The sequence below is a fragment of the Linepithema humile genome, chromosome 1 (genome assembly GCF_040581485.1).
Source record: "Linepithema humile isolate Giens D197 chromosome 1, Lhum_UNIL_v1.0, whole genome shotgun sequence".
NCBI classification, from domain to species: Eukaryota; Metazoa; Arthropoda; class Insecta; order Hymenoptera; family Formicidae; genus Linepithema; species Linepithema humile.
The window spans coordinates 16,104,217-16,119,267 of record NC_090128.1 but is presented as its reverse complement, the minus strand read 5'-3'; the positions used below and the strand labels follow the sequence as shown (position 1 = coordinate 16,119,267).

General features: G+C 31.6%; 2 protein-coding genes across 4 annotated transcripts; both read left to right on the top strand.

Annotated features, from left to right (window-relative positions):
- The first annotated feature begins 3,114 nt into the window (after positions 1 to 3,114).
- Positions 3,115 to 4,936, top strand: wol (Dolichyl-phosphate beta-glucosyltransferase wollknaeuel). The gene is made up of 5 exons (XM_012379593.2): positions 3,115 to 3,353; positions 3,584 to 3,758; positions 3,832 to 4,028; positions 4,135 to 4,243; positions 4,385 to 4,936. Exons 1-5 carry the CDS (start codon positions 3,291 to 3,293, stop codon positions 4,822 to 4,824), a joined length of 984 nt encoding a protein of 327 aa, XP_012235016.1. The 5' UTR covers positions 3,115 to 3,290; the 3' UTR covers positions 4,825 to 4,936.
- A 1,472-nt stretch (positions 4,937 to 6,408) lies between these two features.
- Positions 6,409 to 14,979, top strand: Alg-2 (Apoptosis-linked gene-2). Of its 3 annotated transcripts, none has more exons than XM_012379594.2 (4): positions 6,409 to 6,707; positions 7,030 to 7,136; positions 7,518 to 7,822; positions 7,904 to 10,911. In XM_012379594.2, exons 1-4 carry the CDS (start codon positions 6,652 to 6,654, stop codon positions 7,925 to 7,927), a joined length of 492 nt encoding a protein of 163 aa, XP_012235017.1. In that variant the 5' UTR covers positions 6,409 to 6,651; the 3' UTR covers positions 7,928 to 10,911. The 3 variants fall into 3 exon arrangements, with proteins under 3 accessions (XP_012235017.1, XP_067204236.1, XP_067204237.1); XM_067348135.1 differs by lacking the exon at positions 7,904 to 10,911 and adding an exon at positions 12,697 to 14,979 and having other exon boundaries at positions 6,415 to 6,707; XM_067348136.1 differs by lacking the exon at positions 7,904 to 10,911 and adding an exon at positions 12,697 to 14,979 and having other exon boundaries at positions 6,416 to 6,707; positions 7,554 to 7,822.
- The last annotated feature ends 72 nt before the right edge of the window (positions 14,980 to 15,051 follow it).

Sequence of the window (15,051 nt, the reverse complement as noted above, 5' to 3'; positions counted from 1 at the left end):
ATTAAATATAAAAAATAAATTTCTTTATAGTATTTCTTTTGTAAATAATGCATATAAACAGTAAATATTAATTTAAAAATAATTTTTAAATATGTACTATTTTTTCTTTTATTTTACTACTTTACAAATGATGTTTTTTGTGTATATCCCCAAATTATATTTTATTTTCATTGATATTACAGTCTAAATACGAGTACAAAGCAATTTGTATTACAAATGCATCTGTTGCAGCGATATTTAACATTATAAACGTTAAATATCTAGCGCTATAATTTGCAATATATGTAATTTATAGCGCCTTTCTAATTTACTTTTCAATTTTTATTACGCAATTTCCAGTGCTATCAATATTTTACAAAATAAAAGTATTTTTTCGATAAAAACTCAAAGCATTTCTACATTAAAGGAGCGAGAGAGAAAACACTAAAGCGTGCGAGAGAGACAGCTACTGTTTGACGATGAGATCATTATGCTCTCCCCTTCCTTCGTCGCCCCTCGCCTACAAGCTGTTTCTAGCTCTCCCCTTACTTCGTCGCCTCTCGCCAACAAGCTGTTTCTAACTCCCCCCTTACTTCGTCGCCCCTCACCTACAAGCTGTTCTAGCTCCCCCCTTACTTCATCGTCCTTCGCCCACAACCGGTTTGTTTCTAACTCCCCCCTTACTTCGTCGCCCCTCGCCTACAAGCTGTTCTAGCTCCCCCCTTACTTCATCGTCCCTCGCCAACAACCGGTTTGCCTGAGGTAACCTTCTCTCTATAGATCTTGCCACCATACGGCCATATATAACTTATAAGGTTTGTTCGCGTCGCATGCCCCAACCACAGATGTCTATACTAGTACTAGATCTGTAGCGGTTAAAATGAGAACTACTACATACGATAATAAAAAGATCAAATTGTATTTTAATGTTTTTATATTTTAACTTGATGTTAATGTAATCATGTACAGATGAAGAGTGAGTGATTAACAAATAAAAATGTTTAACAAAATACTAATGTTGTTATAGTGATTCAATAAACTATTTCTATGGCAATTAATCAATAAATATTTGTTGCTAATCGCAACTCAATATCGGCAAACAAAATTCCATCTTTATCGGTAAAGTTAGTTGCGATGATTGCCACAGATCGCTAACTTCGTCAAAAGAGCTGAGGCCGGCAGGATTTCCGGTTTCGGCCATGACACCCTACAACAAAATGGCGACAATGCGTGTGTAATGTGTATAGGCCCTCACACACAAAATGACATAACTGCATATGCATAGCATAAGACCGTCTCGACCAATGAACATCTAGCATAAAGGTGCCATATTGATTTACATAGCATGTTCATTGGTCGAGACGGTCTTATGCTATGCATATGCAGTTATGTCATTTTGTGTGTGATGGCCTTATATCTGTACGTGCGTATGCACATGTGATACCCGGCGTGGTGATACAAATTCATAATATTGTAAAAATTCTTGAAAGATGCCGAGCAGTTGTTGAGCAGTTGTTGAGCAGTTGTTGAGCAGTTGCTGAGCAGTTGTTGAGCAGTTGTTGAGCGGCCATTTTGTTGTAGGGTGTCATGGCCGAAACCGGAAATCCTGCCAGCCTCAGTTTTTCCATACGTCAAAGCCTAAAGTTAGCGATCTAGTACTAGTATAGACATCTGTGGCCCCAACATGCTCCTATTCGCTCCAATCGTTATCTATCTATAGTATACGTGACGTATACTATAGATACATGCGCGCATAGCGCTTTATGGCTGGTTTATGCTTCGGTCTTAAGGCCGGAGCACAGACTTTTACATAAAGCATAACGCATAAGCATAAGGAAATTGATTGGTCCATTTCCTTATGCATTTGCTTATGCTTATATATAGACCAATCAATTTCCTTATGCTTATGCGTTATGCTTTATGTAAAAGCTTGTGCTCTCGGCTTTAGTCTTAAGCCGAGAGCACAAGCTTTTACATAAAGCATAACGCATAAGCATAAGGAAATTGATTGGTCTATATATAAGCATAAGCAAATGCATAAGGAAATGGACCAATCAATTTCCTTATGCTTATGCGTTATGCTTTATGCAAAAGTCTGTGCTCCGGCCATTAATCTTATAGCGTTTTCGATTATACAGGATTTGAACGACCCAGGGTTGATCAATCACTATTTTACTATAAATGCAAGTCTTTCATTGGTGGAGAGGTTGCAATGACGTCATTAACCAACCCTGGGTCGTTCAAATCCTGTATAATCGAAAACGCTATTAGTCTTAATCTTAATCTTGGAAAGATCCCATCTTTTAACTTTAGTCCCTAATGTCCTAAGGCCGGGCCAATGAGGTAAGTCTGACGTCCGACGCAGCACGAAACCGCGCGAAATAATGGTTTTCGATCCGTGTATATTTAAAAAATTGTTCCTGATCGTATTCAGCATATCTTTCATTAAAGAAAAGAAATGACCAGTTTTGTGTCTTTTTCGATTCAGTGGCCGAACAGCGTATCTCCGTGGTTTTCTTTTATTTTTTTTTTAATTTCTTAATAATACACATGCTGCATAGGCACTTGATAACAAAAGTGCCATTCCAAACATTAAAGTTTTTTGCCGCTGACGATTCATTTTAACATTCACTATAATTTGCAGCACCGGGATCTATTACAATTTGTGGTTAGGTTAGGTTAGGTTTTGTTACATTTGCACATGCGTAGTCCGAATTTCCAGGGAAGCATAAACGAGTCCTTAAGATTAAGTTAAGACTAATGGCCGGAGCACAGACTTTTGCATAAAGCATAACGCATAAGCATAAGGAAATTGATTGGTCCATTTCCTTATGCATTTGCTTATGCTTATATATAGACCAATCAATTTCCTTATGCTTATGCGTTATGCTTTATGTAAAAGCTTGTGCTCTCGGCTTAAGACTAATGGCCGGAGCACAGACTTTTGCATAAAGCATAACGCATAAGCATAAGGAAATTGATTGGTCCATTTCCTTATGCATTTGCTTATGCTTATATATAGACCAATCAATTTCCTTATGCTTATGCGTTATGCTTTATGTAAAAGCTTGTGCTCTCGGCTTAAGACCGAAGCATAAACCGGCCATAAACCGGCCATTACGGAACTCAGCTACAATCGACCCCCAGGAAAAACAAAGTGCAAAATGGTTCTAAAAGTGTAATTAAGCGTGCAGACGTTTAGCTGACGTATACTGACAGGATGGAAGGAAGATAAATATCTCTGTTATATTCAATATATTTTTTATCCATATTTCGTAACCGTTAAGAATTTTCCGAAAGGATTTGGCGAAATGTTATCACTAGGATGTTTACTCTATTATGGAGTAGTACTGGGTGTATTTATTATAATTTTGGTATGTTAAGGTTAATCATCTTGCACTCAATTTTTATAAGAATATACCATTTTATTTATATATTTAACAATTTAAGAAACACTTTTTTGTGATATGTTACATTTCTAATAATATAATTTATTATCTATAATATATACCTATATATATCTATAATTTATTACCTATAATATAATTTATTATCATGTAATGTTTTTTTACAAAAAAGTAATTTTAAATGTAAATTATTTCAGCTCTGTATAACATTATATATTACAAGTGAACAGTACCCAAAAATTTGGAGGGATAAAAATGAAGAATTCTTTTTTAATTCTCAAATAAAAAAGAAAGAGGCATTTCCTTCATTACATGATCCTTGGGATGTACATCTCAGTGTCATTATACCTGCTTACAATGAAGAGTACAGATGTAAGATCTATTGCACATATGTTATTCATATATTACAATATTTATGTGTTATCCATATATTTTTATTTAATAGTACCACCAATGCTGGAGGAATGTTTGGAATATTTAGAAAAACGTGCAAAATCTGGATTTACTTATGAAATAATAGTAGTTAGTGATGGTAGCACTGATAAGACTGTTGATGTCGCACAACATTACGCATCAAAATATAATACTTTAAGAGTATTGGATCTTGTTAAAAACAGAGGGAAAGGTGGTGCTGTAAGATTGGTTAGTCAATCTAATATATTAAATTAAGTTCTGATACTATTAGTATAATTTCTGTATTTTAATGTAATTTATAATTGTGTTATTTAATTAGTTATTTTGATTTAAGGGTATGCTAAGCGCAAGAGGTAGCGCTTTATTGTTTGCAGATGCAGATGGAGCTACTAAATTTCATGACCTAAAAAAATTAGATGAGAGTTTAGTGGATGTATTAGGATGTAAGTTATATTTAATGCTTGAGGAGAAATAATTGTGTGTGAGATTTTATATAGTATTATTTACCTCATAGATTATAATTATTCATAATTATTTTAATATTCCAATGTTAGCATTATTGATCTCTAATAAATTTGTTTTAGTTAATTATATCGATAAACCTGAAGAAACAGCATTATCTGATGCAATAATATGTGGATCAAGAGCACATTTAGAAAAAGAAGAAACAGCAAAGCGATCTTATTTTCGATTATTTCTCATGCATGGATTTCATTTCCTAGTTTGGTTATTGTGCGTAAGAGGTATTAGAGACACGCAGTGTGGATTTAAACTTCTAACCAGAAAATCAGCAAGAACAATATTTGAAGCCTTACATGTTGAACGCTGGGCTTTTGATGTGGAAATGCTTTACATAGCGCAGACTTTTAACATTCCTATAACTGAAATAGCGGTAAACTGGATGGAAATCGAAGGCTCTAAAATAATACCGTTTTGGAGTTGGTTGCAAATGGGCAAAGATTTACTCTTTATTTGGCTAAGATACAGAATTGGAGCATGGAGGATTAAAACCAAAATAGTATAATAAAATGAATGTCAAATTTATGACTATGAATGTAATGAATGTAAGATACTTATTCTTATCTGTTTTCTAAATTTTTGTAAACATTTTTTTATAATAAAATATAGTAAGAGTATATTACTATATAATGCAGAATAAACACAAAAGAATGTTTTGCAAGAAGGTTGCAATTCATCGAATAAACTAGGTAAGATTCCTTCATATTTGTTAAATTTCAGATATAGAAGAAGAGATATTTTTTTTATTTCTACAAGTTTTGTAACAGGTTTTCGAATGTATCTATAATATTAAGTTCTATAACAAACTGAAGGAGTGTGAATAGTCTCACTGTGCAAAAAAAAGTGCTATATTGGGTATGACGTCTATCTCATGTCTGCTTTGTTTAGTATTCCCGCCATACACAATAGTGTATGGCCATATTAAAATTTGAACTGAATCGCTTGTCGCGAGCCGAGAGAGAACCATGGTTGCGTTCCGTTTCGCACATTATGCGCACGAATTACATAGAAAACGTTCCGTTTCACTCAATGCGCGCATGAACAGCGCTTAGAATTCCCTAGATCCCCACCACCTGCAGCGCATAATACACGCATCAGCTACCTCAAGTTTGAGTTGCAACAGCTTATGCGTTCCATGCGATTGCGTAATTGCATATGGCGATTGATAGCAATATTGTAAAAAGTGTCAAAATAGAAAGAGTCATAATGGAAGAGTCATTGATGATTCACTACTATTACTGTCACTCATTTCATCAATTAAAAACATTGTCACATTGATAGCGCAATTTATTGTGGAATCCATTTTGATTTTCCGCTTCTAATGCGTTCAATATCGTTCCGTTTCAAAGCATGTATCATGCGCATAGGCTTAGTTTACACCGATTGTTTAGTACGCGTACCAAGTACTAAATCTGCTTCTTTGATTGGCGCAGATTTTACTCTAAACGATTTATACCTATCGGAGAAACAGATTTAGTACTTGGTACGTGTACTAAACAATCGGTGTAAACTAAGCCATAATGAAATGAAACGCAGCCAATGCGCTAAGCATTAGCGATGCGAACGATGCGTGCTATGCGCAAAACGGAACGCAACCCATATGTCGTATATTCTGTCTTTCTACGTATGGTAGATTCAAAAGTAATAACCAATCACATTCGATTGCTACTTAGCCGCTCAGTGAGCGCTTATAGTACTGGATGCACCCATTCTAAAATTTTTAAGGCCATTCTACAATAAATCGCAAATACCCCGTCGCCAGTCGCGAAGAATGACAACTACTAATTAAAAAGCGCTATTTCTAGTTATTTCTGATAAGACAGCATTTGCGACGGGACATTTGCAACTTATTGAAGAACCGGCCTATGAAAGATTCACACTGCGTACGATGTCCGATGTCCAATAATAGAGCTTGTTTTCTAGACAATAAAATATCTCTAGCTAGAATTTCTAGAAAACAAGCTCTATTATTGGATATCGTATGTCGGACATCGGACACAGTGTGAATCCTCCATAAGTGTCCAAAGCGAACGCACCCCATAATTCAATGATATGAACCTTCTATTATGTTTTGATGTCATGAACAACCAATCACCTAATAACAAGTTTCTGCACATTGCGCAATTCAATCGGTAATGGTTAAACGAGTCGTGTGATAAAAAGTGACGTGTTCGAATAACACGCTTTCAAGAAATTTCCTAGTAGCGTAGTCACGATCATTAGTGATTATCGGCACTTGCAAAGCGTTTATAAGCGTTGTTGCGCAAAATATAGTGTCAGTGCTTTATTGTATTGTCATATTTTTCCTGATTTTTTACAAGTAGCGAAAAAAATGTCTTTCATTTCGCCCATGCCCAGTGAGCAATTTCTTTGGGATGTATTCCAAAGGTATATTTATAAATTCTATAAGTTATTAAGAGATATAGACTCTTTTTATATAAGTATTTTTAGATAAAGTAATTCCAATTTTTTTCTTGTGTAAGTTCCAATTTTTTAGGATTTAAGCTTATATGAATTTTCGTGTTGTATTTATCTAACTTTATAATAAGTACACAATTAGTGAACAGAAAGTTCTCTTATTTATGATCTACTTTTTCTTTCTTAGATGTTTTTTCTCTCTCATTATATATTAATAAAATTAAAATAAAAATGTAAAAAAAATTGGTAATTAATATTGATAATATTTAAAGATAATGATTCCCTTTGTTAGAGTGGATAAGGACAGATCTGGAACAATTACTGCAGACGAATTACAACAGGCTCTCTCGAATGGTACATGGACACCGTTTAACCCAGAAACAGTTCGTTTAATGATTGGTAAGATGTGTTGTCATGTTTCAAATGACCATGTAAATTTAATATTTGCTATAATATGCTATAATATAAAATAATATATTATTATTTAAATTTGTAATTTGTTTCTCTATTGCTCATTGAAATCTTTGTAGACATGAATCATCTTACAACAATAGATTAGAAAGACTTTAATCTATTGTTTAGTACTAAAAAATAGATTTATAACATGAAATAACAATCCTTTAATCTATACAACAAATAATTTTTTTAAATTATAGCATGTTGTGCCTTTTTTATGTTTTTAAATCTTATAAAATATAACAAACATAATAATACGATATAATAGTTTGCATGGTCTTTTGGCATTGCTATCATTGTGCTCCCTTGCTTCTGTTGATGCAGGTATGTTTGACACTGACAAAACCGATCCTGCCACAGGTATGTTTGACAAGCATCAAAAGGGTACAGTCAGTTTCCAAGAATTTGGAGCATTGTGGAAGTATGTTACTGACTGGGAGGGTTGTTTTCGATCATTTGATCGCGATAATAGCGGCAACATTGATCGCAATGAATTGAAGACAGCTCTCATAAACTTTGGATATCGACTAAGCGATTACATAATTGACATGCTCATACGAAAATATGATCGTGCTGGACATGGTACAATATACTTTGATGATTTCATACAATGCTGCGTGGTTCTACATGTAAGTACATGTATTTAATGATCTAAATTATTCTAAATGTGACTTTGACCTGAAAGTGTAACCTATTAACTTTATATAAAGGTCTTCATTCATAGATATGTTTAAGAGGATGCTGAAGTCATATTGTTACCGACCAAAACTTCAATTTTCTAAAAAAGGTGGCGTTTTTTATTGCTTTAATAGAATTACAAATCCTTTGGTGTAAATAAAGTACATATGCTAATCTTTCGGCAGTTGGTCAAATTTAAACCAAAAAATAAAAAAAATTTTTGAAAATTTACCGACAATGTCACCTCAAAGAATTATATCTTTTATATCAAAATTATACTGCTTCAATCTGCAAAACAAGACCATGTGCCGAAGAAGAGCGTATGAAACAATAATGGAAAACCAAAAAAATAGAGCTTAGAGACTTATTTTCAAAACGCCACCCTTTTCCAGATTTATGTAAAGCATGTGTGCAATATAGAAAGAATAAGGTAAAAAAGAGCTATAGATTAGTTCCGAGATTTTGGGATAGAGGCGCTATACAGTTCTCAGTGCTATTTGTCATATACAGAATCTTTTAGGTTAGTTATGTGTGTGTTAGTTGTGCGTGTGTGTGTGTTTGTGTTATGTGCTACGAAACCCGGCTGAAAAAAATGAGTTGAAGGCACTCTGAAGGATAAAAAAGTGTATGTATTATACATAAATTTTGCAACATTTTTGCAAACATTTATATTATTTAATTACATACATTCATATTCTAATTTCTACAAAATACTTTTATTCATGTGCTTTATATGTATATATTATGTATATTATGTGCTCCATATTATGTATATTCACATCAAAGTATCTATGTAAAAAGTTAATATCATTTTGTATATTGTATATATTTTTATAATAAATGTATATGTCATATAACTTATTTATAAAGCATGAAATATAAAGGTATTTTTAGTTTCTTGTATGCATCATTTGTAAAAAAATCTTGATAAAAAAAACATTAATTTTGTGACTTGCAATTATCTGTTTCAATATATACTTCTTTTAAATACTTACAACTAGCCTTATTTTATGCGTTTACCTTGGTATCTAAAATACACATCAAAATATAAAATTAATTTCTAGTTCAGTAAAAAAAAAACATTGTAGTCTTACACCAGAGAGGAATGGGAAAATATCATGTATATGTAATAACAAATAAATCACTTTTCCACTAACATTATACACAACTTTGCAGAAATAAATTTATTCTGTGAATTTTGAATGTGTAGTGCAGTTTAAAACACACAGTCGAAATATGTCTATATTTTTGAAAAAATAATTCTGATTTTTCATGAATCACAGTGGTTTTATAAAATGTTCAATTTTAACCGTTTTTATTGGACTGTACTTTAGACAATATTATATTTTGCCATTTCTCTCTGTTGTAAGACAAGAATGTTTCTTTTCTACTGTAATAGAAATACATTTTCGATTTTGATACGTATTTTAAATACCAAGTTAATCACATAAAATAAGGCTAATTGTAAGTATTTAAAAGAAGCATATAATGAAACAGATTATTGCAAGTCGCAAAATTAATGTTGTTTCTTTTATCAAGATTTTTATACAAATGATAGACACAAAAAAATAAAAATATCTTTATATTTCATGCTTTAGAAATAAAAAATATGGCATATATCATATACATTTATTGTAAAAAGAGTATACAAAATGATGTCAATTTCTTAAAAAAATATTTTGATATAAATATAGATAATGTGGAGCATATAATATACATTATATATATATACATAAAGCATATGACGTAATAAAAGTATCTTACAATAAAGAATAAGACAAGCCAGAGGCGGTTTTCTCGTGGACTGGCAATATAGAATAAGACAAGCCAGAGGCGGTTTTCTCGTGGACTGGCATTAGAAAATTCTTATTCTTGTCTTCAAGCCAGAGGCGGTTTCCTCGTGGACTGACAATATAGAATAAGACAAGCCAAAGGCGGTTTTCTCGTGGACTGGCAATATAGAATAAGACAAGCCAGAGGCGGTTTTCTCGTGGACTGGCATTAGAAGAAAATTCTTATTCTTGTCTTCAAGCCAGAGGCGGCTTTGTCGTGGACTGGCAATATAGAATAAGACAAGCTAGAGGCGATCTTTCGTGAGCTGACAATTTTAAATAAATATAGTCAGAGGCGATCTAACGTCAGCTGACAGTTTAGAAGAAAGAGAGCTAAAGGCGATTTATTCGTGAACTGGCAAATTGTAAGAAATATTGTCAGAGGCGATCTATCGTGAGCTGACAATTTTAAATAAATATTGTCACAGGCGATCTAACGTCAGCTGACAGTTTAGAAAAAAGAGAGCTAAAGACGATTTATTCGTGAACTGGCAAATTGTAAGAAATATTGTCAGAGGCGATCTATTGTGAGCTGACAATTTTTAATAAATATAGTCAGAGGCGATCTAACGTCAGCTGACAGTTTAGAAGAAAGAGAGCTAAAGACGATTTATTCGTGAACTAGCAAATTGTAAGAAATATTGTCAGAGGCGATCTATTGTGAGCTGACAATTTTTAATAAATAAAGTCAGAGGCGATCTAACGTCAGCTGACAGTTTAGAAGAAAGAGAGCTAAAGACGATTTATTCGTGAACTGGCAAATTGTAAGAAATATTGTCAGAGGCGATCTATTGTGAGCTGACAATTTTTAATAAATATAGTCAGAGGCGATCTAACGTCAGCTGACAGTTTAGAAAAAAGAGAGCTAAAAACGATTTATTCGTGAACTGGCAAATTGTAAGAAATATTGTCAGAGGCGATCTATCGTGAGCTGACAATTTTAAATAAATATTGTCACAGGCGATCTAACGTCAGCTGACAGTTTAGAAAAAAGAGAGCTAAAGATGATTTATTCGTGAACTGGCAAATTGTAAGAAATATTGTCAGAGGCGATCTATTGTGAGCTGACAATTTTTAATAAATATAGTCAGAGACAATCTAACGTCAGCTGACAGTTTAGAAAAAAGAGAGCTAAAGACGATTTATTCGTAAACTGGCAAATTGTAAGAAATATTGTCAGAGGCAATCTATTGTGAGCTGACAATTTTTAATAAATATAGTCAAAGGCGATCTAACGTCAGCTGACAGTTTAGAAGAAAGAGAGCTAAAGGCGATTTATTTGTGAACTGGCAAATTGTAAGAAATATTGTCAGAGGCGATCTATTGTGAGCTGACAATTTTTAATAAATATAGTCAGAGGCGATCTAACGTCAGCTGACAGTTTAGAAGAAAGAGAGCTAAAGGCGATTTATTCGTGAACTGGCAAATTGTAAGAAATATTGTGAGAGGCGATCTATCGTGTGCTGACAATTTTAAATAAATATTGTCACAGACGATCTAACGTCAGCTGACAGTTTAGAAAAAAGAGAGCTAAAGACGATTTATTCGTGAACTGGCAAATTGTAAGAAATATTGTCAGAGGCGATCTATTGTGAGCTGACAATTTTAAATAAATATTGTCACAGACGATCTAACGTCAGCTGACAGTTTAGAAAAAAGAGAGCTAAAGACGATTTATTCGTGAACTGGCAAATTGTAAGAAATATTGTCAGAGGCGATCTATCGTGAGCTGACAATTTTTAATAAATATAGTCAGAGGCGATCTAACGTCAGCTGACAGTTTAGAAAAAAGAGAGCTAAAGACGATTTATTCGTGAACTGGCAGATTTTAAGAAATATTGTCATAGGCGATCTAACGTCAGCTGACAGATTTGAAGAAATACGTATTTATTTTAGTTAGCAATTTACTGCACGTGTGGTCTGTTTATATTTTATCAGATAATTTATAAGATCATTTAACCTTTTTTCTCGCAATTGAAATTCTATCGTATGGCTGAATGATGTACATACGAGACAAAATAGACTTATACAAGGTGTCTAATAGATATAAGTTAGATATGATAAAATATTTTATTTGAAAAATGTATGTATAATACTATATATCTAATTGGAAAAATATGTTATATGCTTTTCCTATTTTTATTCTTATGTAATAAATACAAAATAAATAAATAAGTTAATTAATTATTGAATACATACATATACATATTGAATATAGTTATCTTTATTTTGTATTTTATATAACTGAAATAATATATACTTTTATTATTTCAGTCATTATCATATAAAATACAAAATAAAGATAACTATTTATTGTATATATGTGTATATGTATATATTAATTAATTGATTAATTAGTTATTTAGTATTTACTACATAAGGATAAAAGTAAGAAAAGTATATGACATTTTTCTTCAATGATATATATAGTATTATATGTATATTTTTCATTTATTATTTTGTCATATTTAGTTTGTATTTATTTGACACCTTGTATACGCTTATGTTTTCTCGGACATTATATTGCAGCCTTGCGACGAAATTTCAGTCGAGGAAACAAGCGCAAGCATTGTTTGTTTACAAACTTCCGATGACACACGTACACAGACCACACGTCAGTGTAGTGAGTCACCACACAAACAAATGCGTACACACGGACCTACGCGGCATAGGTCCGTAGGCTGCGCCGATAATGTCATTTCATTTTTAGTACCATCGAAATGATGGCGCTTTCGCGTCGGAGTTCGCCCGTCACTTCAGCATCCTCTTAATTAGAATCAGTAATAAAACTTAATGAGTTTAAAAAAAAATTTAATGAGTTTATATTCATTATCAATTATAGATTTGAATAAAATTTGTGGAAAAGCCGTCTTTTTTAAAATTTAAAAATTATTTGACCATAGATTTGAAGCAACTGATACTAATAATTTTGGAAATGTTTCAATTATTAAAAACAAGAAGAATAATATAATAATTGTGTTTTCTATTTTCAGACTCTTACAGCAGCCTTCAAACGACTGGATACGGATATGGATGGCATTATAACAATTCACTACGAACAATTCTTAGGCATGGTCTTTAATCTTAAAGTATAAATTTCTGATAAAATTAAAAAGTGACTTTGCTCTGTAAGTATTTGTTTCTTGTCTGTTTAGCAGTACAGTAGAGCCTCGATTTTACGGATCTCAATTTACTGAATTTCGGAAAATTTCAATATTTAAAATATTTAAAATTTAAACGGTAATTTGTGAGGTAGCCGACAGGTGATATATTGAGTTGTGTAATAAGTAATTTTTAATTTTTAAAATAAATGTGTTTATTTTTTACTTTTTTTTAACAAAGCAGCAATTAAGACGTAATTTAAATTTTAAATATTTTAATTTTAATTTTAAATATTTATTTGTCGAAGTTGTAATCAAGTTCTGCTCATATCGCGATTTTTTTCACGTTACGTAAAATTGTGCTGTTTAAAAACAATTTTATTGGAAAATATAATTGGAAAATACGAAATTGTTACTACTTTGCAACCCAGCACACCACCAATTGGCGTATCTTAGCTGTAACATGATACGAGTTGCCTCGTTAATTATATTAAACTTTGGAAAAAATCCGGTTTTCCGGATCATTGTTCTCCCCTATTACTCTATAAAGTCGAGGTAAATTTACTGCATATTATTTGAGGTCCAAGAATACATTAAGATAAAATAAAAACAAAAATTTCACACCTCTTTTGTCTCAGAACTGATTGTCTTTAAAATCTTTAAAATTAATATTTACTTATATATTTATTTGTACACTTTGCAGTATTGATGAAAAATTCGATTAAAGTATTCATATTTGTTACGCATTGTATATATTTATATTTGTATACGTGCGTCGGTTTATTATTATTCTCAAAAATTATTATTTATGTTACACTGATAACTTACAAAATGATAACTTTATATATGACATTCCTGTTTGTTTATGATATACAGTTTATTGTAGTTTAATCCCGAAAGAAATGCCACTATGATGAATGTGTAACAAAATCAATTTTGGAAATTCTCTCTCTCTCTCTCTCTCTCTCTCTCTGAACTATATAGTAAATATTAATTAAACAAATAATTGTATCTATAGAGATTTCAAAGTATGTCAATAAGGTAATCTATATAATTCGCCAATGTAAGCCACTTGTAATATATACAGATATTTGTAATAAGATATGATTAATGTTAATTGAAAAATATTAAGATAAAATATTAAGGTTTGAAGGTTTGACTATACTTCCAATATTGCTGTTATATATAAATTATATGATCTAATGACAAATATGTACGTTTAAATAACACAGTTCTACAAAAAATAGCTTTTTGTTGAACACAAGAATGCAAGGATATGACTTTTTACAGTTTTTTGATGCTAAATACAATGCCGACTTTAAAAATGCTCTATCACATCACAATTTTGAGAAATTAAAGTTGTAAAAAAGGGCTATTTTACACCGCAGGTAGATTATAAGTAGAATTAAAAACTGCGAATAATTCACTGAATATTTTCAATTTTTGTGGAACATAATGATTTTTGAGATTGCTAACTACGAATGAGATGTCAAAATTGACAAATTCAAAATAGCGAATTCAACATGATGGATGTTAAAATGATAAACGGTTGTAATTTTGTGAAAATTCGTATTTAAGAAATTGCTGAGGTTACTGAATACGAATCTGATGTCAAAAATCATTATGTATGTTTACAAAAATTAAAAATATTCAATGAATTATTTGCAGTTCTTAGTTCCATTTATAATCTACTTGCGGTATAACAAACACAATAATCGTCAAAATCTTGTTATCCGTAATGTATACAAAAAACTCCTTCTGAGAATTAAAAGTCCTAGTATATTTTATTTAAAAAAAAGAATCTTCTAACACGTTGCATACTATAACTAAATATTGGTGCTATTTTAAAATCGGTGTTGCATTCAGGATTAAAAAAACTGTAAAGAGAGATACTTCGCAGTTTTTAGTTTTTTTTGTTTAACTGTGCAATTTAAACAGTGATAAGAGGATTAAAAATGTCCTATATATTTTTCGTAATGTATTACCTATTATTATATTACCTATTATTATATTACCTATTATTATATTACGCAATTGTTAAATATGCGTATTTTTCAATACACGCAGCATTCATAATTACGTATTTTTCTATCATTATTATATATTAATATACAAGCTATATAATTGTAATTATACTAATAAATGACCAAAAAGTATATTTATTTTGTAAAACAATTTAATCGTTTGTTATTTGCCTAAGATTGTGATGAAATTGAAATCCTAAAGGAGATCCCACATGAATAAAGA

What these genes read in the sequence shown, in the direction of transcription:
- wol (XM_012379593.2), top strand. Translation starts at nt 3,291, where the DNA reads ATGTTATCACTAGGATGTTTACTCTATTATGGAGTAGTACTGGGTGTA. An exon ending in TTACAATGAAGAGTACAGAT is followed by an intron (nt 3,759 to 3,831) that starts GTAAGATCTATT and finishes TTTATTTAATAG; the next exon opens with TACCACCAATGCTGGAGGAA. An exon ending in TTTAGTGGATGTATTAGGAT is followed by an intron (nt 4,244 to 4,384) that starts GTAAGTTATATT and finishes AATTTGTTTTAG; the next exon opens with TTAATTATATCGATAAACCT.
- Alg-2 (XM_067348135.1), top strand. Translation starts at nt 6,652, where the DNA reads ATGTCTTTCATTTCGCCCATGCCCAGTGAGCAATTTCTTTGGGATGTA. An exon ending in AACAGTTCGTTTAATGATTG is followed by an intron (nt 7,137 to 7,517) that starts GTAAGATGTGTT and finishes CTGTTGATGCAG; the next exon opens with GTATGTTTGACACTGACAAA. An exon ending in AATGCTGCGTGGTTCTACAT is followed by an intron (nt 7,823 to 12,696) that starts GTAAGTACATGT and finishes TTCTATTTTCAG; the next exon opens with ACTCTTACAGCAGCCTTCAA.